Source organism: Nerophis ophidion, linkage group LG06 (genome assembly GCF_033978795.1).
Source record: "Nerophis ophidion isolate RoL-2023_Sa linkage group LG06, RoL_Noph_v1.0, whole genome shotgun sequence".
Classification (NCBI taxonomy): domain Eukaryota; kingdom Metazoa; phylum Chordata; class Actinopteri; order Syngnathiformes; family Syngnathidae; genus Nerophis; species Nerophis ophidion.
Genome location: NC_084616.1, coordinates 65,444,841 through 65,471,891, shown reverse-complemented (window position 1 = coordinate 65,471,891; position 27,051 = coordinate 65,444,841). Strand labels below are relative to the sequence as shown.

At 40.3% G+C, this 27,051-nt stretch overlaps 1 protein-coding gene across 1 annotated transcript in view; it reads right to left on the bottom strand.

Annotated features, from left to right (window-relative positions):
* dlgap4a (discs, large (Drosophila) homolog-associated protein 4a) overlaps positions 1-27,051 on the bottom strand; it is a 258,138-nt gene that overhangs the window by 42,261 nt on the left and 188,826 nt on the right. The window contains exons 2-6 of the mRNA XM_061904610.1: positions 6,672-7,905; positions 6,178-6,413; positions 5,855-5,932; positions 5,190-5,337; positions 2,413-2,653 (exon numbers count right to left, since the gene is read on the bottom strand). Of these exons, the coding sequence (XP_061760594.1) occupies positions 2,413-2,653; positions 5,190-5,337; positions 5,855-5,932; positions 6,178-6,413; positions 6,672-7,832 (1,864 nt within the window). The 5' untranslated portion in view covers positions 7,833-7,905. The remainder of the gene's footprint in view (positions 1-2,412; positions 2,654-5,189; positions 5,338-5,854; positions 5,933-6,177; positions 6,414-6,671; positions 7,906-27,051) is intronic.

Sequence of the window (27,051 nt, the reverse complement as noted above, 5' to 3'; positions counted from 1 at the left end):
CCGCATAATGTGCCCATAGAAACACTCATTCCCCTCCACGCTCATGTTATAATGCTCTTCTTACCTGTGGGGTTTTTCAATGTTGAACAAGAAGCACACATCTATAATCTCACACCTTATTCGCAGCAAAAAAGTAGAATCGCAATCGAGACAACAGAAACTCTTTTTAGCATGTTGGCGATGTGCTCTGCAGGGAGACAATGGACCATCACAACCCCGAAGTGAATTCATGCATCTAGAATGATTCAAACGCAAGAAAATACAATACTGAAAGACGATCTTTCATTTAGGAGACTTATTATAATAATATATTTCTTAAATGAAAAAAGGAACGCCAAACAAAAAAACACCAGGAGACACCAATACGCATCAATTCAATTTGTTTTAATCAGCCGGTTAAGTCATCCATCAACTATACAATTAGAAAATGATATTGCTGAATAGACAATACGTCTAATATTAAAATTTTGACAATCCATATACGTTGAAAAGCATACATATGCTGGAGCTGCAGCCCGATTTGGCAGTTTACAAGTCTTTTCAGGCGTTTGAAATATAGATGAAAAACGGCAGCCACAGAAGAGTTTCAGCTTTTATAAATTACACTTAGTGTTAAATAATTGTATTTGCATTTTTCTCCTGCCAGTATTGTGGCCATTCTGTTGATCAGCATAAATTCTGTTTAGTCTTTAAGGCGGACACATTAAATGGATTACGCCCTCTATTTTGCTCAAGCTGCTGCATTCCTGTACATACTGCCTGCTTTTTCTGGCTGTGCTCTCTATCTCTCTCCAGTGTCTTGATGCGGGTTGATGGTAGGAGCTCGGTGCACACCTATTGACAATCCCCAGCTGACTGTATTAGCTGATTGCGCTCACCTATGTTGCTGGCTCTTTCACTGCACATCCGGCTACGCCAACATATTTCTCCTCACGACTTTCCTTGCCTGGTCTTGATGGATATTTATTTTGCTACTTTGTATATTTGTTTTTGTCCGTCCACCTTCCTCTTTTTGTTTGCCACTTTATCTACCTGTTTTTTTGTGGCATTGGCTTTTTCCCACTGGTGCCACTGTTTTCTTTTTTACCTTCCTATTTTTACATTGAAGACTTTGTTTATATACACAACTCCGTCTCTTCTTCTTCTGGAGACCATTTTTCTACAAGAGTGTAACACCAATCCTCTATGCACCAGTTTAGTAGATCAGCTTTGCATGTGTTATCAAGTTTGCGAGTGTTCTATTACATGCAAATCTTTAGTAGATCAAGAAACTTGTCAGAAAACAAGCCTAAAATCACTACTTAGTGCAATTTAGGAGGGATTTTACCCGTAGACAATTATTTTATGTCCAGAAATATGACATACAGTGGGGCAAAAAAGTATTTATTCAGCCACCGATTGTGCAAGTTCTCCCACTTAAAATGATGACAGAGGTCTGTAATTTTCATCATAGGTACACTTCAACTGTGAGAGACAGAATGTAAAAAAAAAAATCCAGGAATTCACATTGTAGGAATTTTAAAGAATTTATTTGTAAATGATGGTGGAAAATAAGTATTTGGTCAACCATTCAAAGCTCTCACTGATGGAAGGAGGTTTTGGCTCAAAATCTCACGATACATGGCCCCATTCATTCTTTCCTTAACATGGATCAATCGTCCTGTCCCCCTAGCAGAAAAACAGCCCCAAAGCATGATGTTTCCACCCCCATGCTTCACAGTAGGTATGGTGTTCTTGGGATGCAACTCAGTATTCTTCTTCCTCCAAACACGACGAGTTGAGTTTATACCAAATAGGATACATGGATGATACAGCAGAGGATTGGGAGAATGTCATGTGGTCAGATGAAACCAAAATAGAACTTTTTGGTACAAACTCAACTCGTCGTGTTTTTGAGGAAGAAGAATACTGAGTTGCATCCCAAGAACACCACACCTACTGTGAAGCATGGAGGTGGAAAAATCATGCTTTGGGGCTATTTTTCTGCTAAGGGGACAGGACGATTGATCTGTGTTAAGGAAAGAATGAATGGGGCCATGTATCGTGAGATTTTGAGCTAAACCCTTCTTCCATCAATGAGAGCTTTGAATGGTTGACCAAATACTTATTTTCCACCATAATTTACAAATAAATTCTTTAAAATTCCTACAATGTGAATTCCTGGATTTTTTTTTCATATTCTGTCTCTCACAGTTGAAGTGTATCCATCCTTTGTCATCATTTTAAGTGGGAGAACTTGCACAATCAGTGGCTGACGAAATACTTTTTTGCCCCACTGTAAGTCCAATGCTAACAGCATTAGAGGGGCCGTTCATTTCAAGATGTAATGATGTCGTGGCTGAATGGATCTGTTCATACTGAATGTCCTCTCTTTCTCCGTTCTTGTCTAAGCTTGTGCTGTGCAGGACTCACTTGTGTTGGAGTTGTAGCTCTTGGTATTGGGTGGTGGTGAGTCTGAATCCACAGAGGCTGAATCTTCATCCTGGGAACAGCCCGCCTGGATGGCCCTCAGGTAGCTGTGGCTGCGCGACCTGAAGCAGGTAGGTGCCGGGAGGTCCAGAGCCTCCATTGCCTGTGATTCCCGCTCACAGTGTGGAACGGTGTGCCCATATCCATGGCCACAAACCTGAAAGATTGTGTGCAGACTCACACGCTAAGGGCAAAAGGAAGAATGTTCAGAATTTAATGTATTAAGATGTGCATATTTCTTGATAAGGTCAGTCCACATGAAACACATGTACTGATTATCTTGGGTTGGCTGGCAAGGTAAATTATTAGTAATATAAATATTTTTGCAGATTAATGTAAGTAAGTAAGTCAGCATGTTCAATAACCTTGACCGGTCTTGATAATTGAGCTTTAAAGTGGTTGATAAAGCATTTCAAAACAGGAATCTTCCGTACTGACTCAAGCATGCATTGTTTACTCAGCTCAGACAAAAATTATGTAAATATCATTGACATTCAAATAGAAATGAGCCTCTTAAGCTGACTATTCCGATGATACAATTTCCCGTTAAATATAAATGGTCCTGTTTTTGTCCAACATGACATCGTCATTAAATACTATTTTTTGCATGGCTTCACGGTGGCAGAGGGGTTAGTGCGTCTGCCTCACAATACGAAGGTCCTGCAGTCCTGGGTTCAAATCCAGGCTCGGGATCTTTCTGTGTGGAGTTTGCATGTTCTCCCCGTGAATGCGTGGGTTCCCTCCGGGTACTCCGGCTTCTTCCCACTTCCAAAGACATGCACCTGGGGATAGGTTGATTGGCAACACTAAATTGGCCCTAGTGTGTGAATGTGAGTGTGAATGTTGTCTGTCTATCTGTGTTGGCCCTGCGATGAGGTGGCGACTTGTCCAGGGTGTACCCCGCCTTCCGCCCGATTGTAGCTGAGATAGGCGCCAGCGCCCCCCGCGACCCCGAAAGGGAATAAGCGGTAGAAAATGGATGGATGAAGGGCATGGCATTTTTATTTGAAAGGGCCAAATTCCAACATTCAAAACTAACATGATGATTACATTACATGGTGCTGATTATATTTAGAGGCCTACTGAAACCCAATACTCCCGACCACGCAGTCTGATAGTTTATATATCAATGATGAAATCTTAACATTGCAACACATGCCAATACGGCCGGTTTAGTTTACTAAATTGCAATTTTACATTTCCCACGAGGTATCCTGTTGAAAACGTCGCGGAATGATGACGCTTATGTTGACGCGTGCTTGTGACGTTATTGGTTGGAGCGAACATTTCAGCCCAGCACCACACTCGGCTAAAAGTTTTTTCTTTTCATCGCATAATTACACAGTATTTTAGACATATGTGTTGCTGAATCTTTTGCAATTTGTTCAATTAATAATGTAGACGTCAAATAAGAATGCTGTTGGTGGAAAGCGGTGGATTGCAGCTGCCGTTAGCAAAACAAACACAGCCGGTGTTTCTTTGTTTGTTGTGAAGCTTTAACACAGAGTGGTCAAGCGAACATGTTTCTTTACGTCAACCAGCAAGTTTTTGGATGGCAAAATTGTGATATTAAGTCGGCTCTTACCGGAGACATTAGTGGATTATGCTACCTCCTCCTGCAGCTCAAAAAGGCAGCTGTGATCTTGGCTCCTCGGCTTCTATCAGAGATACTGGCGTTCACCGCAGCCATCCGACTTTCAGGTATGACTTTACAATCTCACGAAAACACTATTAAAACAATAAGCAGATAAGGGATCTTCCAGAATCATCCTATTAAATGTGTCTAATTACATCTGAAACGCTCACATTGCAGCCGCCTATTCTTTTTTTTTTTTTTTTTTATCTTCACTCTAACTTTCCTCATCCACAAATCTTTCATCCTCGCTCAAATTAATGGGGAAATCGTCGCTTGCTCGGTCCGAATAGCTCTTGCTGCTGGAGGCTATGATTATAAACAATGTGAGGAGCCCTACAACCCGTGACGTCACGCGCACATCGTCTGCTACTTCCGGTAAAGGCAAGGCTTTTTTATTGGCAACCAAAACTTGCAAACTTTATTGTCGATTTTCTCTACTAAATCCTTTCAGCAAAAATATGGCAATATCGTGAAATGATCAAGTATGACACACAGAATGGACCTGCTATCCCCGTTTAAATAAGAAAATCTCATTTCAGTAGGCCTTTAACTGCGCAGCATTGTCCAATACAACTCATTGAGACACAATATTGCTATTAGATTATGTAATAATGTTATTTAATAACATTGCACTTGAATGATTGTGTCATAAATTTCCTAATTCCCTAAAAAATGGTACTAAATTACACCAAAAAAATCCAAATAATCTACAGTACATATCACAAAAATGTTTGGTCATGTGGTACTTTTATCGTATTCCTGCATGCCTGAGATAGATGAATGATGACTGTATAGGTAATCCATCATGAATATGTAGTAATGATGTTTAAACAAATTTGAATTAACGAATCAAAATGCATATTTCAGTCGTGCCTCTCCATATCGTGCTTTGAAGTTTGCAGCTTCACTACATCGCAGGATTTAGAGAGAGGTAGATATTTTTTTATGCTCTTTACCACGGTCAGGCCCAGAACCAATTAAATCACAGAATTGTATACAGACAAATATGTTCTGTAGGACTGTGAGTTATGTAGATATAATGTCAGGCATTAGTAGAAAATAAGTAAACTTATTAGAAATATACCTGAGCAGTGGATCTTCTGGCCAAGGTGTTGGGGCATTGGCTGAAATCATTGTGTCTGTGTTGTGATTGGGTCTCCATTGGGCTCACCAGGCAATCTAAGTTGTCCAGGCTACGATTTGTGGACAGCTCTTTGAGGGAGGGAAGGGAGCTGTGGAAATGAATGCAATAATCAGCTTCTAAGAGGTCAACCAGAGTGCAACTCAGCGAAGTCAGTGTTTTTAAAAAAAAAAAAAGTACTATTACTCCAAAATTCCCCTGGGTACTTTTAGATTAAACACAAATGAGATGTGTGAGGAGTGAAGCTTGAGTTTAAAAATAGCCGCACAGAGGAAACAGATTAATGAGGAAAAAACACTTGATGTGATTGTCCACAATCCACTTTGTCATTGCTTGCAAGTTTCCCCTGTTCAAGTTGGCACCTGGTGGTAATGAAAACTGGTGTGCTCCAAGCAGTGGGGGGCTAGAGTGCTTAACATGAAGACTTTGCATGGGATGAAATTAGGGCTGGAGAAAGAAGGAAAAAGTCATTTGTTTTAAGGAAGGCAAAGAAGAAAAGACTGGGAAGGTTTAAAAAAAATTGATGGTGAGTATCGGGAGAAGGGCAAGTGAGGGAGGGGGGCGGGGGATTAATTGGCCATAACAACCTGCCTATAGATGTCACTGACCTGAGATGCTGCATAGAGCATGCACTCTGTAGTGGAGACCAAAGAAAATCCTCCCGCATGAGAGCGTAGCAACGAGGCCTGTCAGTGTGGATGAAGCAGTAGAACACATGGCATGGAAAATAGTCACCTCTGCTTATGTTTTTTTTTTTTTTCTTTTTTACCCCACAACTCTCCTCTGGAGCTTGACTCATTTTTCAACATGCTGCTTTGCAGCCACTTTATCATTTATGGCGAGATGCTGCCACCTGCTGTCTAGCTTTGGAACCGTGAGAAGATATCACAGAAACATTCATAAATATGACCCCCTGTGCTGTGGGACTCACTTCCGTGGAGGTGGTGGAGGCTGTTGCTCGCTCAGTGAGTGCTGTGTGGCCTTCAGATAGCTCTGGCGACGGGCTGCAGATTTAGGGGACGGTTTAGGACTTCCCTCTGAGTCATCGCTGTCTTCTGTGTCTCCCATTGCTTTCACGTAGCTGCCACTGCGCATTCTTCGACAAGGGATTTCGGTTCCTTTGGCCTGGCCATGGCCCAACGTTCCGGCCCAGTCCCCCAGTGGGACCTGGATTGTAGAAACACATGTTATGACTTTTCATTGTAATCCAGATATAAAGCTGCATGTGGCCTTGCATGTTACATGGTCTTTGTGGTTTGAGTTTATGATTTAAGAATATATTTCATTAAGAAGAACAATGGATCTTGAAAATGGGAAAGCCATAAGGAATATAATAAACACTTTGGTTAAAAACACAAATCACTTCTAGCTATGGCTCATTCAGACTTTCAAAAATTGATGATGAGTAACTCCTGGTCTTCTTACCTGCAGAAACTGGGTCGTCAGATCCTGGTGACATGACTTGGTTTTTAAAAGTGTCCTGTTAACCGTAGCAGAGCCTTTCTGTAACACTTGCCTGGCCTGATTGAGCGTGAGATTGGACCAGGAACCCCTCTTTACCAGTGTATCGTCCTTGCTTCGACTTCTTATCGCCTGTTCTTTGGATCCTCCCTGTGTTACTGAACTACCTAGGAGCTTGAGGTCACTGCTGCTTTTGGAGGTTTTTAGAGAATGTGTAGAAATTGTGTTGTAGCTCTGTTGGATATGTCTGGTGTGGGCCTGGCTGTCTGATATCGCTCTTCCAAGTGTCATCATGCACAACGGGTTGCGGTAACCAACAGCAATGGTGCCAGCTTTGGGAGCATCAATGTCGAGAGCATCGTCTGAGCTCCACAGACCTAATGCATTAGGCCTTGGTCTCTGCTTTGGTCCTTCAGTCTTAGCCTTATCTTTACTCTTGCTTTTGTGGGTTGGTCGCCCACCATCCTCTGTGTTTGTGTTCCCTTTAATTGTCGAGTTTTCCAGCGATTGAGATTTAGCAAATAGCTTCTGCACTGAATGCATCAAGTGGCGTATTCGTCCTGGACTCTCGCTGCGTTGTTTTGACATACGTCCTCTTTGAAACTGTAGAGTGCTGAAGCCGTCCCGCTGCAGAGGAAGATGCCTTTCCAGTTGATCCAAGATGTTGGACGGTAATCGATTTATCTTGGCTGCTGCTGCAGAGGAGATGGTGGCTGAGCCACTTGTTATCATGGGAGCACCAGTCAAACCCAAGCCCAGACCCATAGACAAAGAGGTGGATAGTGTACCTGCCCTGCTGCCCTGCCCGACTCCACCACTGCCCGCCATACATCCCTGGGGACAGTCCAACTGCTCCGTCTGGGGGGTGAAGTGGAGACGGGGGAAGGTGCTGCTGTTGGACATCTGGTTGAATGGCAGCAGGCAGTCAGGAGTCAAGGTGGTTGGGCTTGTAGGAGTGCACTGGTAAAGGTGAGGATCCAAGGTGCCATAGTGGTTTATGGTTGGACTCAACACAAAAGAACAGTGAGGGTCCGAAGTCAAAGGGCAAAGAGGTTTCTGCGAACACCTTGCTGGTTCACACGAGTCTGACAGATGACGACTGCGGTTTGCTCCCAACCCTTTCATTGTGGCTGATAGGTTGTCCCTTAGATCATGTTGACTGCAGGCAGTGCAGGACTAGAGACCTGAAGTGCTCATCCTGCAATTAAGAAGGATACAGAACATGTATTTGTTATTCTGGCTTTTTATTGAACCTATTGTTGGGTGCTGAATTTGAATTGAAATTAACCTTAAAAGATTTGAAAGAAAATACTTTGACATAGAATGAACAGAGCCTTGGGTAAAAACAGTAACAATGAATAAACAATGTTAAGGTTCTCCATAGGGCCTCACAGTGGAAGAGGGGTTAGTGTGTCTGCCTCACAATACGAAGGTCCTGAGTTGTCAGGGTTCAATCCCTGGCTCGGGATCTTTCTGTGTGGAGTTTGCATGTCCTCCCCGTGAATGCGTGGGTTCCCTCCGGGTACTCCGGCTTCCTCCCACCTCCGAAAACATGCACCCGGGGATATGTTGATTGACAACACTAAATTGGCCCGAGTGGGTGAATGTGAGTGTGAATATTGTCTGTCTATCTGTGTTGGCCCTGCGATGAGGTGGTGACTTGTCCAGGGTCTACCCTGCCTTCCGCCCAATTGTAGCTGAGATAGGCACCAGCGCCCCCCGCGACCCCAAAGGGAATAAGCGGTAGAAAATGGATGGGTGGAAGGTTCTCCATATGATCTTAGGTACATTAAAAACCAGCAGGGGGAGCTAGCCACCTAGTGGCCAGGTCAAGGGTTTGATGAGGGACACAATCATGCAATGACAGTACACATAAACAATCTACATGCTAAACATGCAATATATTGAGAAATGTGACTTTAAACAACTTATAGTATGACTTTAATTGAACTTGAAAGTTCCTTCTTTTAGGTGGCACTCATTGACATGATCAAATATATCAAACTTTTGTACAGCCTAGAGCAGGGGTCACCAACCTTTTTGAAACCAAGAGCAACTTCTTGGGTACTGATTAATGCAAAGGGCTACCAGTTTGATACACACTTAAATAAATTGCCAGAAATAGCCAATTTACTCAATTTACCTTTAACTCTATGTTATTATTAATAATTAATGATATTTATCTTTGTGGAAACACTGATCACCTTAATGATTTCTCACAATAAATATATATATTTGATGACATGTTTTAAATAGGTTAAAATCCAATCCGCACTTTGTTAGAATATATAACAAATTGGACCATGCTATATTTCAAACAAAGACAAATCATTATTTCTTCTAGATTTTCCAGAACAAAATTTTTTAAAAGAAATTCAAAAGACTTTGAAATAAGATTTAATATGATTCTACAGATTTTCTAGATTTGCCAGAATAATTTTTTTGAATTTAAATCACAATAAGTTTGAAGAAATATTTCAAAAATATTCTTCGTCGAAAAAACAGAAGCTAAAATGAAGAATTAAATTAAAATGTATTTATTATTCTTTACAATAAAAAAAATATATACTTGAACATTGATTTAAATTGTCAGGAAAGAAGAGGAAAGAATTCAAAAGGTTCCTTCAAAAGGTAAAAAGATATATGTGTTTAAAAGTCCTAAAATCATTTTTAAGGTTGTATTTCTTCTCTAAAATTGTCTTTCTGAAAGTTATAAAAAGCAAAGTAAAAAAATTATGAATTTATTTAAACAAGTGAAGACCAAGTCTTTAAAATATTTTCTTGGATTTTCAAGTTCTATTTGAGTTTTTGTCTCTCTTAGAATTAAAAATGTCAAACATAGCGAGACCAGCTTGCTAGTAAATAAATAAAATTTAAAAAATAGAGGCAGCTCACTAGTAAGCGCTGCTATTTGAGCTATTTCTAGAACAGGCCAGCGGGCTACTCATCTGGTCCTTATGGCCTACCTGGTGCCCGCGGGCACCGCGTTGGTGACCCCTGGCCTAGAGGCACACTTCTGACAATGCACCGATTTTGTGACTCACATATGTAAATGAGCTGAATATTCAAGAAGTACTCTCTGCTTTAGAGCAAGAAAAGACCGTTCACCTATTTTTTTTTCCCTTGCCATCTGCTTTACTGTAATGATTACGAGATCATGGGTTCCCTTCCTTTTGGTGGAACTATAGTATGTATATTCCCAAGTGTCATTTAATGGAAAGTTTAGGTAAGGAAGTCTTCACCAGCCAAGGCCACACAAATGTAATTTAAAGGCCTACTGAAATGAGATTTTCTTATTTAAACGGGGATAGCAGGTCCATTCTATGTGTCATACTTGATCATTTCGCGATATTGCCATATTTTTGCTGAAAGGATTTAGAAGAGAAAATTGATGATAAAGTTCGCCACTTTTGGTACTTCCTGAAAAAGCCTCGCCTTTACCGGAAGTCGCAGACGATGACGTTGCAAGTGCGGGGGCTCCTCACATATTCCCATTGTTTTTAATGGGAGCCTCCAACAAAAACAGTTATTCGGACCGATAAAGCGACAATTTCCCCATTAATTTGAGCGAGGATGAAAGATTCGTGTTTGAGGATATTGATAGCGACGGACTAGAAAAAAAACAAAAAATATGCGATAGCATTGGGACGTATTCCGATGTTTTTAAACACATTTACTAGGATAATTCTGGGAAATCCCTTATCTTTCTATTGTGTTGCTAGTGTTTTAGTGAGTTTAACAGTACCTGATAGTCAGAGGGGTTTGTCCACGGGTGTCGACGGCAGCGGTACGGACGACACAAGTTCAGCTGATATCCGGTAAGTGGCGACTTTTTAACCACAAGTTTCATGTCAACCTGCTGGTTGACGTGTGGTCGGGATCCATGTTCTCTTGACCGCGCTCTGATCCATAGGAAAGTTTCAGCTCCGGGAATTTTAAACAAGGAATCACCGTGTGTTTGTGTGGCTAAAGGCTAAAGCTTCCCAACTCCATCTTTCTACTGTGACTTCTCCAATATTAATTGAACAAATTGCAAAAGATTCAGCAACTCAGATCTCCAAAATACTATGTAATTATGCCGTTAAAGCAGACGACTTTTACCTGCGTGTGTGCGTAGCGCTCATACTTCCTAAAAATGCGTGACGTCCGGCGTACACGTCATCATTACACGACATTTCCAAGACGAAACTCCCTTGAAATTTAAAATTGTAATTTAGTAAACTAAAAAGGCCGTATTGGCATGTGTTGCAATGCTAAAAAAACGCGTGACGTCCCGCGTACACGTCATCATTACGCGACGTTTCCAAGACGAAACTCCCTCGAAATTTAAAATTGTAATTTAGTAAACTAAAAAGGCCGTATTGGCATGTGTTGCAATGCTAATATTTCATCATTGATATATAAACTGTCAGACTGCATGGTGGGGAGTAGTGGGTTTCAGTAGGCCTTTAACAGGTTTAATTGGTGCATTTGAGGATGCAGGTGGATGTTGTGACAGGTGTGATGCAGTGATTTGCCCTCACACCATACAGGTAAGTAAGCTTAGAGCATTTCGACGGTGTGGCGCAGTGGAAAAAGTGGCCGAGCGCAACCCGAGGGTTCCAGGTTCAATCCCCACCTAGTACCAACCTCGTCATAACCGTTGTGTTCTGAGCAAGACACTTCACCCTTGCTCCTGATGGGTGCTGGTTAGCTGCCTTGCATGGCAGCTCCCTCCATCAGTGTGTGAATGTGTGTGTGAACGGGTAAATGTGGAAGTAGTGTCAAAGCGCTTTGAGTACCTTGAAGGTAGAAAAGCGCTATACAAGTACAACCCATTTATTTATTTATTGATACGACAAACTGGCAATTATGCCTAACCACATAGTCATTAAATAATGAATATTCATAAATGTAACAGGTATTTTCTGACACAATAATTCGATAATGTTACAGAAAACACTGCAATTAAGAAGGTTTACAAAGTACAAAATGAATGCAGTGTCATGCCCTATCAAATACCTTTTAAAGCTCCCTGCAGAAGCATCATATTTCATCTAGTTTATGAAGCTCCGTAATTCACCCAGCCGATCCGGGCTGCATTTGATTCCTTCTAACAGATGCTGTCTGTATCACAGTGGAGTGAGTCACCGATCAGTCAATGGTAAGCGCCCTCCTGCCACTACAAGCATGAAATCTTGCCTGGGAGCTGAAAGTGAAGCGAACACATTTTCATGGCAACGTGTAGCTTTGCCACCTCTCACTACTCTTTGACCTCCTATACAATCTGCCCTGCACGAGAGCAGACGCCAAGTCTGAGTATGTGTTCTTGGACGGGCACGGCAGTGTGCTGACAAATTTACAAGCGTTTTCCAAAATCTGCTGTAACTCATTCGCCCCAGCTGACTGTATTCTCTGCGTGTTCACATCCTGTAGGCGCCACCGCTGACACACTGACACACACACGCGCACACACACACACGCACACACGTGCTAACCATACACCCACCCGCCTACTGCACTGATGAACTCTTGTCAAGTGTTGAACATCACAGGGCCAAGATGAGAAGGGAATAACGTGCACTGTTGGTGGCGTTTTGTCACTGCTCCAGAGCGCTTCTTTGTGATTGACGACTGTAGGCTCCTGGAGAACAAATCTAGTAATTGTTTTTGTGTATACAAATGCCGCATGTACTGTATAACAACGCACACGTATACACACACGCACACACACATACACACACACACACATTCTTCTATTCGTAAACTTCTGGAGACCTCCAAAAATTGCATACCGCTTTAGAACCACCCTTTATAAACATATAAAGTTGTATTTACAACATTAATAATATATTCGTACTATGCAAATATAAAAAATGTAAGCTTTAGAGGCCTACTGAAACCCACTACTACTCACCACGCAGTCTGATAGTTTATATATCAATGATGAAATATTAACATTGCAACACATGCCAATACGGCCTTTTTAGTTTACTAAATTACAATTTTAAATTTCCCTGGAGTTTCGTCTTGAAAACGTTGTGTAATGATGACGTGTACGCAAGACGTCACGGGTTTTAAGGACATATGAGCGCTGCACACACGCACACAGCTAAAAGGCGTCTGCTTTAACGGCATAATTACACAGTATTTTGGAGATCTGTGTTGCTGAATCTTTTGCAATTTGTTCAATTAATATTGGAGAAGTCACAGTAGAAAGATGGCGTTGGGAAGCTTTAGCCTTTAGCCACACAAACACACGGTGATTCCTTGTTTAAAATTCCTGGAGGTGAAACTTTACAATGGATCAGAGCGCGGTCAAGCAAACATGAATCACGACGGAATGTCAACCAGCAGTTTTCGGTGAGAAAATTGTGGTATAAAGTCGCTTCTTACCGGAGAAAAGCTGAGCTTGTGCCGTCCATAGAGCTGCTGTCGACTACCCTGAGAAATTGGCGTCAAAACACCCGTGGACGTACACCTCCGACTATCAGGTACTATTTAACTCACTAAAACAGTAGCAACACAATAGAAAGATAAGGGATTTCCCAGATTTATCCTATTAAAGGTCTCTAAAAACATTGGAATCTGTCCCAATGCAATCGCGTTTTTTTTTTTTACTTATTATTTTTTATCATTTTTTTTTTCTAGTCCGTCGCTATCAATATCCTCAAACACAAATCTTTCATCCTCGCTCAAATTAATGGGGAAATTGTCGTTTTCTCGGTCCGAATAGCACTTTTTGTTGGAGGTTCCCATTAAAAACAATGTGAGGATGTGAGGAGCCCCCACACTTGTGATGTCATCGTCTGCGACTTCCGGTAGAGGCAGGGCATTTCTCTTAACACCGAAAGTTGCAAACTTTATTGTGGATGTTCTCTACTAAATCCTTTCAGCAATAAAATGCATGTTGCAAATGTTTTGTGTATATATATATATATATATATATATATATATATATATATATATATATATATATATACGAAAAAAACAGCATTAAAAAAATAAAAAATGTCAGCATCGATTAATTTTTTTCAATAAGCCCTGTAAGTCATCTGCAGCTATAAAATTGGAAAATATATATTACTGAATAGACAGTTTGTATAATATTTGTTTGACATATATGTTGACAAGAACATGTAGGATGGAGCTGCAGTTAGATTCCTTTCTCATTTCTATGCAACTGCCGTATTAAATAAAGACCCAAAACCCAACACAAAAATAATTTTATGTACAATTTCTCCTGCCAGTATTGTAGGCGTTCTGATGATCAACATATATTACGCACATTAATGAAGACAAATATGCTAATTGGATGGTGCTCTTTATCTTGCTCATTTAAAGGCCTACTGAAATGAGATGTTCTTATTTAAACGGGGATAGCAGGTCCATTCTATGTGTCATACTTGATCATTTCGCAATATTGCCATATTTTTGCTGAAAGGATTTAGTAGACAAAATCGACCATGATGTTCGCAACTTTTGGTCGCTAACAGAAAAGCCTTGCCTTTACCGGAAGTCGCAGACGATGACGTCACCCCTAGATGGTTCCTCATATCCTCACATTGTTTTTAATGGGGGCCTCCCACAAAAAGAGCTATTCGAACCGAGAAAACGACAATTCCCCCATAAATTTGCGCGAGGATGAAAGATTCGCGTTTGAGGATATTGATAGCGATGGACTAGTAAAAAAAAAAACGCGATTGCATTGGGATGGATTCAGATGTTTTTAGACACATTTACTAGGATCATTCTGGGAAATCCCTTATCTTTCTATTGTGTTGCTAGTGTTTTAGTGAGTTTAATAGTACCTGATAGTCGGATGGGTGTGTCCACGGGTGTCTTGAGGCCAGTGTCTCAGGGAAGTCGACGGCAGCTGTACGGACTCTACAAGCTCAGCTGATCTCCAGTAACTGGCGACTTTATACCACAATTTTCTCACCGAAAACTGCTGGTTTACATTTAGTCGGGAACCATGTTCCCTTGACCGCTCTGATCTATAGGAAAGTTTCACCTCCGGGAATTTTAAACAAGGAATCACTGTGTGTTTGTTTGGCTAAGGGCTAAAGCTTCCCAACTCCATCTTTCTACTTTGACTTCTCCATTATTAATTGAACAAATTGCAAAAAATTCAGCAAAACAGATGTCCAAAATACTGTGTAATTATGCGGTTAAAGCAGACGACTTTTAGCTGTGTGTGTGTGCAGCGCTAATATTTCCTAACAGTCCGTGACGTCACGCGTACACGTCTGTATTCCGCGACGTTTTCAACAGGACACCATCCATCCATCCATCCATCATCTTCCGCTTATCCGAGGTCGGGTCGCGGGGGCAGCAGCCTAAGCAGGGAAGCCCAGGACACTTCGCGGGAAATTTAAAATTGCAATTTAGTAAACTAAAAAGGCCAATATTGGCATGTGTTGCAATGTTAATATTTCATCATTGATATATAAACTATCAGACTGCGTGGTCGGTAGTAGTGGGTTTCAGTAGGCCTTTAAGAAACACAATCATCTGCACAAACTTAGTAGATCAGCTTTGCAAGTGCTATCAGGTTTGTACATATTTTGATACATGCAAACCTTCAGTAGATCAGATTCCAAGTCTCTTAGCTGGCCTAGGAATACTGCGGGATCTTCCTGAAGGAGCTACATAAATGAGGTAGCAAAGGAGAGGGAAGTCGGGGCTTGTATACTTAGGCTGCAGCCCACTGTGGCCTGACCTTGGATCAATCAATCAATCAATGTTTACTTATATAGCCCTAAATCACTAGTGTCTCAAAGGGCTGCACAAACCACTACGACATCCTCGGTAGGCCCACATAAGGGCAAGGAAAACTCACACCCAGTGGGACATCGGTGACAATGATGACTATGAGAACCTTGGAGAGGAGGAAAGCAATGGATGTCGAGCGGGTCCAACATGATACTGTGAAAGTTCAATCCATAATGGATCCAACACAGTCGCGAGAGTCCAGTCCAAAGCGGATCCAACACAGCAGCGAGAGTCCCGTTCACAAGGGAGCCAGCAGGAATAAGTGGAAGAATATAAATGGATGGATGGATTGTGTGTAAAGGCAAATGTTTTAACATTTTTAGGTTGGAACTGTGATGTTAAAATCAAAGATATGCATGAACTTAATCATAACTGAAGTTTCTGTGATTTACATTGAGAACCCATTTATTTGTCACCTGACTAGGAGACACTATTAAAATTATATGTAATCTCACCACACACATCACTCAATACTGATGAAAGGTGCTATATTGTTCACCAAATTCAGTAATGATTAAATAAGAAAAAAAAGAGGTCTATAAATAGTCCGATACCGTTCTGATTTTGCTAAATCTGAATAACAGCCTGATCACCATTGCTAACTGATCCTACAATCCAGATGTATTCTTACAAAGTTATGGTGTATTTGCAGAATCAATTACATTATTATATTCAGAATGGAAAAAATGTATTTGGAGGCATTTAGTTACTAAACCTGCTTGGTAGATTTATTTAGCGGAAAAAAACACACAAAAAAGATATTGAAATAAAAACATAAAATGTATACAAATTAGGTTTCATACTAACTGGTCCTGACAGGAACAACAAAATTGCTGCTGCTTTGTCAAAATTGCCATTGGCTTTCTGGAAAGTAATGTCGTGCAGCCTTGTGCTAACATACAACTGGTGTTAGGTCCATGCAAGGTCTGATAACAAGCAGAAGCAAGAATTACTGGACTGTGTCGGCCACTAAGCAGGGCTGTAATAAATGTCTCCTGTAGTCACATGCCTCCCCCCAACCCTATCCCCTATAGTAATGAGCAGAGAAATAAAAGAGTGAGCTATCGATCGCCGTCTTGCTCCTTGTTCAAAGGGTGAACATGCTGGCGCTTTATATTGGATTTGCTTCTATCTGTGTGCCAACCACTCTGTCTCAGAAGCATCTCAAGTACATTTACCTAATATCCTCCTTCAATTAACACCATCCGCTGCTTTTATTAGTAACAGTTTCCTCTATAATGGTTCATAACCTTTACCTATTGCATTTGTACAAACCCTGTTTCCATATGAGTTGGGAAATTGTGTTAGATGTAAATATAAACGGAATACAATGATTTGCAAATCATTTTCACCCCATATTCAGTTGAATATGCTACAAAGACAACATATTTGATGTTCAAACTGATAAACATTTTTTTTTGTTGCAAATAATCATTAACTTTAGAATTTGATGCCAGCAACACGTGACAAATAAGTTAGGAAAGGTGGCAATAAATACTGATAAAGTTGAGAAATTCTCATCAAACACTTAATTGGAACATCCCACAGGTGTGCAGGCTAATTGGGAACAGGTGGGTCCCATGAATGGGTATAAAAGCAACTTCCATGAAATGCAAAGTTTTTTGTAAGCAAATTGTCGAACAGTTTTAGAACAACATTTCTCAACAAGCTATTGCAAGGAATTTAGGAATTTTACCATCTAATGTCCGTAAAATCATCAAAAGGTTCAGAGAATCTGGAAAAATCACTGCACGTAAGCAATGATATTACGGACCGTTGATCCCTCAGGCAGTCAAAAACCGACATCAGTGTGTAAAGGATATTACCACATGGGCACAGGAACACTTCATAAAACCACTGTGAGTAACTACAGTTGGTCGCTACATCTGCAAGTGCAAGTTAAAACTCTGCTATGCAAAGCAAAACCCATTTATCAACAACACCAAGGAACGCCCCTGGCTTCGCTGGGTCCGAGCTCATTTAAGATGGACTGATGCGAAGTGGATAGATGTCTGTAGTCTGACTAGTCCACATTATCGAAAATGTGTGGTGCATTATGAAGCGTAAAATACAACAGCGCAGAGTTCGGACTGTTGAACGACTAAAGATCTACATAAAAGAAGAATGGGAAAGAATTCCACTTTCAAAGCTTCAACAATTAGTTTCCCCAGGTCCCAAACATTTAGTGAGTGTTGTTAAAAGAAAAGGTGATGTAACACAGTGGTGAACAGGCCCTTTCCCAACTACTTTTGCATGTGTTGCAGCCATGAAATTATAAGTTAATTATTATTTGCATCCACGGGAACAAGTCCGACAACAATTAGCCTACCAGTCATTACCAGCCTGTTTTTACGTCCGCTTTCCCACAATATAAACAGCGAACCTGCCCAATGACGTTAGAACTGAAGAGTGATCGAGGGCGAGTTCTTGGTTTCTTATGTGCGTTTATTGTTAGGCAGTTTCATTAACGTCCTCCCAGCGCGGTAACAACCCACAACAACAGCAGTCACGTTTTCGTCTACCGTGAAGCAGTTCGTGTGCCGTAAACAGCAATGTTGTGACACTCTTAAAAAGGACAATACTGCCATCTACTGTACATGCATAAGTGACAATAACATCTACGGCTTTTAGAGAGTGCAAAAGAACGAGGAAGATACAGCCATGGCGACGCCCACGACGAGTAAGATGAAGAAATACGCTTGTAAGTTCCAAGCCACAGCTGCAATTGGACCTGGATAGCCTCCGGGAAGAAGTAGTGGACTACCAATTGTTTGGGAGTGAAGATCTTCCTCAGGAAGCAAAGATTGATCGGTTTTGGGCCATGCAAGGGAGAGATGGAAGATTCCAGACTCTAGTGCATTTGATGAAAGCACTTTTGTGCGTGCCACACAGCAATGCATCATCAGAGAGGGTCTTCAGCATGGTTAGAAAAATTGTGACAGAGAATAGAACAAGGATGGACAATTCAACCCTTAACTCAACAATGAGTAGATGAGTGTTATGTGTGTGTGTATATGTGTACATAAATGAACACTGAAATTCAAGTATTTCTCTTATGTATATATATATATATACATATATATATGTATATATATATATGTATATATATATATACATAAATTATATATATATATATATATATATATATATACATACTGTATATAGCTAGGATTCACTGAAAGTCAAGTATTTCATATATATATATATATATATATATATATATGAAATACTTGACTCCCCTTTTAACCACGCCCCGCCCCAACCACGCCCCGACCACGCCCCCACCCCACCCCACCTCCCGAAATCGGAGGTCTCAAGGTTGGCAAGTATGGCGTGCATGTTTGTATTTGTGTGTGTGTTTGTGTGTGTGTGTGTGCGTGCGGGTGTGTGTGAGAGAATGAGGACAACGTTCCGCCCACTCCCAGAACACCGAAAAAAAAATCTTACTTTAACATGTTAAAACTTTGATAAACACATTCTTGATAGCATTCGCTCAAAAATGAACAAATTTGACCCCATTGCCACTACTGCAGACCAGGGGCCTTGTGTATTAAAGAAGAACTGCACATGTTTTATTTTGTCCATATTATTCACAATGCCTATGTAAGACAAGAACACATATGTTTATGCATTCTAAATCGTAAATAAATGTTAGAACAAGTCAGCTTACAATGAAGTCAATAGGAGTTGCTTTATTCTACACCTGTAAAGTCTGCCTATAAGATACTTACATCAACATTTTCTATACAGTACATGCTGTAAGTATATATGTACTGTAGTAACATGCACATTCTTAACATTTTTTGTCATTTTAAGCAGTGCCTTCGTTTTTTTCCTTCAACAGCAACACTGACTACTACTTACAGTAGACTTTATGAGAGCCAACAAACATTATAAAACAAACACTTAGTGCCTCATTTACTATTGGTCTGCATGTACTAAAACATGTGCAAACCTGATAGCACACGCAAAGCTGATCTAATAAACTTATGCCAAGTGGATTGCATCTGTTATGTTGGCAGAATAACAAGTGCAATCCATTTTGCGTCTCTGTCTTTAAACAAAATAATCTATTTGCAGCTTAAATGATTTATGGCTACAACCTTCTACTATCCAGGTAAGAAACATGATTTTTTATCTACAATTAACTTTTACCAGCTCAGAGGCGAGAGATCGGGCGGTATAGCTCGGTTGGTAGAGTAGCCGTGCCTGCAACTTGAGGATTCCAGGTTCGATCCCCGCTTCCGCCATCTTAGTCTCTGCCGTTGTGTCCTTGGGCAAGACACTTTACTCACCTGCTCCCAATGCCACCCACACTGGTTTAAATGTAACTTACATATTGCGTTTCACTATGTAAATTGCTTTGAGTCATTAGAGAAAAAGCGCTATATAAATATAATTCACAATTCACAGATCAGTTCACCAGATGTCAAAAGTTCACTCATGTTGTCAAAGTAGCAGCGTAAGCTAGTTACCTCTCCTTCATCAATACACTGCTAAAATAGTTCCTTAAAATTAGCGCTTATAATAAAAATATTGCTAATACTTGCTTCATATTAAGATGATAAATGGAGCATTGTTGGCGATTTTTGGATAGTTATTTAGAGGAGCTCCCATTGATTCTACTGTTGCTGATTTTTGCTAACGTTTATTTATGATTTAGAATGCATTAAAACAAGAAAAACATTGGTGTTCTTATCTCACATAGGGATTGTGAATGATAGGCAAATTAAAAAAAAAAAAGTTTGGTTCCCCTTTAAGCTTGCATACGCACAAAAACCTCGTGTACACCTTTTTTTAAGGCAAAGATGAGATGTATCAAGAATCAAATGAGTTGGAAATTGAGCGGTGCAAATGCTTCATGCTTCACGTAAGCACATTTCTACAGGCTGTGGTTGTTCAGGTTTTGCCAACATTTGATTTCAACAATGTAAAAAGTTTGAGACAAGAATACAAAACTTCCTTTTTGCCAATGCATCTAATGTTTATATTGAAATTAATATTCATGAGGGCGTCTATTGATATATTTAGGCGTTAATTTCACAATGTGTTCCTCTGACTCCAGCTCATGTGCTTGGCCAGTTGGGGATGTGTCACTTACGGTACAGCTGCTACTGCAAGTAGCTCTCCTGGGTCGCAATAATAAATTGAGTCATTAAAGTCAATCTTTCATACCCTTTTTGATAACATTTGCAAGTTAAAATTTAAAGGATTGCAAAACAAATCTTATCTATTTTCACATGAAACTCTAATCTGGCTGTGAGCAGGCTACTGAATGAAAACATTTTGTTGTAAATTAAAGAAATTATATTTATTTTGGGACTAATCTCAGTCTCTTTTCAAACAAGGTGCAGCACTGATTTATCTCTGGTCCTCACGTCTGTTTTGGCCTTGCACACCCATCCTCTTCTTCACCTTCTTCCTAATCCTACCATTAATTTTTTTATTTCAGCCTGTGTGCGGTTCTCAAAGCACACAACATTGACAGGCTCACAATTTCACTCCTCTGTCGTTTGATCGAAACACAAGAAAGAAGCCTCCCTAGTGACTCCTATTGAGTTGCGATAAGCAGAGTCTCCAGTTCTATGGCACATTGGATAATTTTCAATATGATTTGACACGCTTTAATACACCAGAAATTTTTTTTCTTGTGAACGCTGTTTTCTGGATTTGAACGTATGCTTATTCTTTAAAAGGAAATCTGCGCAATTCTTCATACATGAAGCCCCATGGCAATTATAATGGTTGTGGAGAGACGCAGCCGACGGGCCGACAGCGGCGTTCTAGACCAGAATGGAGGCCAGGAGGCGGGGCATGCGGCGGCCAGGAGAGGCGTGACGCACGCGGAGCGGCAGGACGGCAATCGGAGTCAGGTGCGTACGACACACACCTGCTCACAATCTGCGCATCTGCTCCTAGACTTTAAGAGAGGCGAAGGGGGCACGATCGGGAGAGAGAGGAGGAAACCACGGCAACCCGACCACGACAACGGAGCACGCCAAGATGAGTCCCCGCCACAGACGCAGAAGGCAAAAACAAAAAGGTGCAGCGCGACCAGGAAGCAGGACTAGAAATGGGCACGCCCGACTGGCCCGAAAAAAAGGTTGTGCGAAACAATAAAAGCAAATCATACCTGCCACGACGTTTCGTGTGTCAAGTGTCCTTGCAACCCACACGCCGATGGGGGGAAAACCGTCACAATGGTAAATGGGTTATACTTGTATAGCGCTTTTCTACTTTCAAGGTACTCAAAGCGCTATGATACTATTTCCACATTCACCCACTCACACACACATTCACACACTGATGGCGGGAGCTGCCATGCTCCATCAGGAGCAAGGGTGAGGTGTCTTCCTCAAGGACACAATGGACGTGACGAGGTTGGTAGAAGGTGAGGATTGAACTAGGAACCCTCAGGTTGCTGGCAATGCCCACTTTCCCAACTCTGCATTATTTTGACTTGGGGCAACACTGATTATGATGATTACCCTATTATCTGTATAATCACTCAAAAGAATAGATTCCAACCAGTGGAATACTTTCTGTAGTTCAGGACTTAAGGAAATTTAAAAAATGGCACTGCACTGCCCATTATTGGTTATAGTTTCAATGTTGAAGGTTTAAAAAAATAATTTGGAGACGCCCAACGGACCGGATCGAAAAGCTCCAAGGAGCCATATGTAAGAATCTGGCCAGAAATGGTACTGCAGTCACGGTCAAAATCCTGTAGTCCCCTCCCCCTCTCCATGACTTAGGTTGCCAGATACGTATGGCGTCACATTAGTGCCAAAACTCCAAGCGCATAAAAACTGTTATCGCGAGGTGATTCTCCACTTCGTGGGCGCACGCGACACCTTTTTGCGTGCACGCGGTGCCTATGTATGAGGGGCCGTGAAGGACATTATTCAGAATTATAAGAGTGTTTCAGTAGTGTGTATGAGAGTGTTTCGGTGGTGTATGTGAGAGAAAAACATTTTAGTTGTTTATGTGAGAGCATTTCAGTAGTGTATGTAAGAGGTAATTCTGAATAATGTTCCTAACGGCCCCTCATACCTATGTGCCCGAGCGCCATCTTCGTTTTGGCACTTTGGGGGAAGGTATGCTTAGACAGCCCCTCCTTTCTGATTGGTCAGGCGAAAATAGCTCAGGGCCAATCAAAAGTATAGCAGGGCAAGTCATCGTCAATATGTATCAAGATTTACGGTGGAAGAAGTGGATAAAAAATGTTGGCTATGGTTATACTGGTGAAAATATGTAGAGCATGCTTAGCAGCCTAATGTACGCCTAAAACTAAAGAGGAGACATTTTACCAAGGCATGTCTATAGGCTACTCTTTCAAACTTTTCGGATTCCCATATAACTTTGTACATGTAGTACACAATATGCAAACACAAATGAAGAATTATTTTATCATGTGATTTTGCTGTCTCCATACGTTACACATTGCCATGATGACAGCCGTGCTAATGTTGGAATCCATTTCCTCAGCGTATCAGCATATTTGAGAATGAACTAGGCACTGCCACTACCAATATCCACATAGGTTTTACTTGTCAAAAATATATTTTGCTCTATCAGTTGGATTACACATCGACATATGTGCATGCTAAGAATTTGTTGCACGAACATACTAGCTTTGCTAGACAAGATCATAGGCTGTATTGGACAATATAGTTTACATACGAAATGTCCATTTCCATGTATTACAAGTAATAAGAAAACGTAAATGCCTGACTTACCTATCAAGGAGGAAATTAGCAAGTTTGGCGTCAGATAAAAAAAAGTCTTCTCCGCCTTCAATCGTCTCCTTGTTTCAAAGGTTTCATTTTGTTCCTGGCTTTGTCATGAATAAGTTGGAATCGTAACGAGGCCTTTTAGATTTATTAAGATCTGACATGTTTAGTAACTTTACCAGTGGCAGTAGCGAGACGAAGATGGCGGTGTGTAACTGACAACCTGGATGTAACACACTCACAGACTTACTAATTAGTTATAACGGTGGTGGGTGGGACATTAAAATGAAAACAGTAAGATTTTGGGGCTCTATACTGTTATCAGTTATGGAGGTATTCAAAAAGAATATGGTTTATTAATGCCTTTTGACATATCATATCAGGGCTACCTAATAATGACCTGACATGCAATTTTCACATATGGCTCCTTTTAAAGTGCCGTATCATACCCAGGTCTGTTCAGCTGTAAACAATTATTTTTAGATAACAAAAACTCTTCCCACATTCCGTTGAATCAAATTTTCAAAATATATTATATACAAAATATTGACCCTGTTTGTCAGTATGATCAATGCATTTGAGGGTTGAATGGGCCTGAAGGTAAAAAAACCCCCATAATAACGCAGAGTTGTCTGAATAAGTAGCTGCAGATCTCCAATGACCCATTCATTCAAACATGGCCAAGAGGCACATAAATAAGACTGGGACACATTTTTCTACAGGGTAATTGAAATGCCAAATGTTGGCGGTCACACGTATAGAAGACTTAAGTTGATAAAAGAGGTCAGAAATAACTACTTGTTGTAATATTATTCAAGGTTATAATGTGAATATTTAAATGCTATTTTCTACTTCTGGTTATGTGGTTAGTAGTGACAAAAATAGTCTTACATCCAGCATTAATTATATAAAATCCGTATTCTAAAAATATCGATGTTGCACGGTCAATGTGTAGAGTGATGAAAAATTTAAAGGTTTGTAGCAGTTGGATTCTCATCAGTGCTTTGCCCATTAAAGCAATCCCAGTGCACACTTCTCCTTGTTCACTTCTGCACGCACTGAAGTGTAATTAGAGAGAGGTTGCACTTTTCCCTTTGGCCATTTACCAACATGACTGGTTTTCTACTGCTTTTAATTCTTTGTGTTTTTGCTTGGTCTTGTGTCTTACCACTCAGACCCACTTTAGATGCAAGACATGGAACTGAGCAACCAGGTCCAAATATTATGTCAGGGGTGTCAAACGTAAGGCTCGAGGGCCGGATCAGGCCCGCGAACAGGTTTTATCCGGCCCGCGGGATGAGTTTGCTAAGTATAAAAATTAAAAAAACTTTGTAGATGATGCTACATATGTACAAAATAAACCACATGATGTTAGTACATCAGTCGATGGAAATAATCAAACTACAAAAATGTCATTCTGTAATTAACTTTTGATATATATTTTATCTTGATAGATTGAAAATGAATACCAATGAGTTGACTGATGAACGTTATCACTTAATTTATTCAAAAAATATCAATAACGACAAAAAAAGTATGTATACTATTAACCGTAATTGCTAAGTGTAAAAATCCCCAACAACATTACGAGTTGTACATTTTCAGATTGTGCTTGTTCTATTTTTAAACAAAGAAAACAATTTGGCGTTGTCTTTATTGTAGGGTTCCACAAGGCTCGGTATTGGGACCTAAGTTATTTGTACTTTACCTAAATGATATTTGTTCAGTATCTAATAAATTAAAATGTATTACGTTTGCAGATGATAGACATGTATATTGTTCAGGAGAAGACTTGAAGGAAATGTTGAGGATAACAGATGTTAAATTAATTCAGCTTAAAAAATTGGTTTGATATTAAAAAGTTATCATTAAATGATAAGAGAACTAAATTTATGGTGTTTAGTGGTGCAAGGACAAATTGTGGAGCAAAATTAAAATCAAATCAAGTGGAAATTGATAGAGTATATGACACTAAATTCTTGGGAATAATAATTGATCATAAACTGTGTTGGAAACCGAATATGGAATATATAAAGGGAAAAATTTCCAAACCATTTGCTATTTTTTATAAAGTAAGACACATGCTGAATAAGAAATGCCTGCATGTTGTATTATTCTTTTATTTTTCCATATTTAACGTATTGTGTTGAAATTTGGGGAAATGTTTATAAAACATACATAGACCCAATAATAAAACTTCAAAAAAGGGTCATTAGAATAATACACAAAGCGTGCTACTATGAACATACCAATCCATTATTTATAAGTTCAAATGTATTAACATTTTCAGACATTTTGTTTTTAAAAACAATGGAAATTAAGTTTCAAGTAAAGAACAACACCCTTCCAGCTTGTATTCTTAAGCTATTTCATTTAAAGGGGAACATTATCACCAGACCTATGTAAGCGTCAATATATACCTTGATGGTGCAGAAAAAAGACCGATTTCCGAACTCTAAATGAGTAAATTTTGGCAAAACAAACGCCTTTCTGTTTATTGCTCTTTTTGCGATGACGTCAGAACGTTACGTCTCCGAGGTAATACAGCCGCCATTTTCATTTTCAAGATATTGCATACATTGGGTCTCAGCTCTGTTATTTTCCGTTTTTTCGACTATTTTTTGGAACTTTGGAGACATCATGCCTGGTCGGTGTGTTGTCGGAGGGTGTAACAACACTAACGGAGGGATTCAAGTTGCACCACTGGCCCGAAGATGCGAAAGTGTCTGCCGCCAGACCCCCATTGAATGTGCCAGAGTGTCTCCACATTTTACCGGCGATGACAGACATGGCACAGAGATGTATGGATAACCTGCAGATGCATTTGCAACGATAAAGTCAACGAAATCACAGAGGTGAGTTTTGTTGATGTTGACTTATGTGCTAATCACACATATTTGGTTGCGGCGTAACTCCCAGCTAATCGATGCTAACATGCTACGCTAATCGACGCTATCATGCTATTTACCGGCTGTGCTAAAGCAGACATGGCACAGAGATGTATGGATAACCTGCAGATGCATTTGCAACGATAAAGTCAACGAATTCACAAAGGTGAGTTTTGTTGATGTTCACTGCCAGCTAATCGATGCTAACATGCTACGCTAATTGATGCTAACATGCTATTTACCGGCAGTTCTAAAGCAGACATGGCACTGAGATGTATGGATAACCTGCAGATGCATTTGCAACTATATTACGTTTCCTTCCACCCACATTTAATGCGAAAAAAATACTTACCAATCGAAGGATTGAAGTTGCTCCAGTGTCACGAGATGCGAAAGTCCTGATCGTTTGGTCCGCACATTTTACCCGCGAGGCTAACGCAGCTATTCGGCCATGCTATGGCTATGAATAGCGTCAATAGCTATTCGCTCAATAGCTTCAGTTTCTTCTTCAATACTTTCATACTCCAACCATCCGTTTCAACACATGCGTAATCTGTTGAATCGCTTAAGCCGCTGAAATCTGAGTCTGAATCCGGGCTAATGTCGCTATATCTTGCTGTGGTATTCGCCATTGTTTATTTACTTTGGCAGCCCTGTATGACGTCACAGAGAAATGGATAGTCACATCGCAAATAGCTAAAATCAAGCACTTTAAAGCTTTTTTTAGGGATATTCCGGGACTGGTAAATTTTTTAAAAAAACTTCAAAAAATAAAACAAGCCACTGGGAACTGATTTTTATTGTTTTTAACCCTTTTGAAATTGTGATAATGTTCCCCTTTAAGAGGAGAAAACTATAATTTACGGGGGATATTGATTTTTGAAATAGGTGAAGCGAGAACGAATATATAATAAAAATGTATTACAGTTTTAGGTGTTAAATGGTGGAATAAGCTCAGTGATGAGCTGA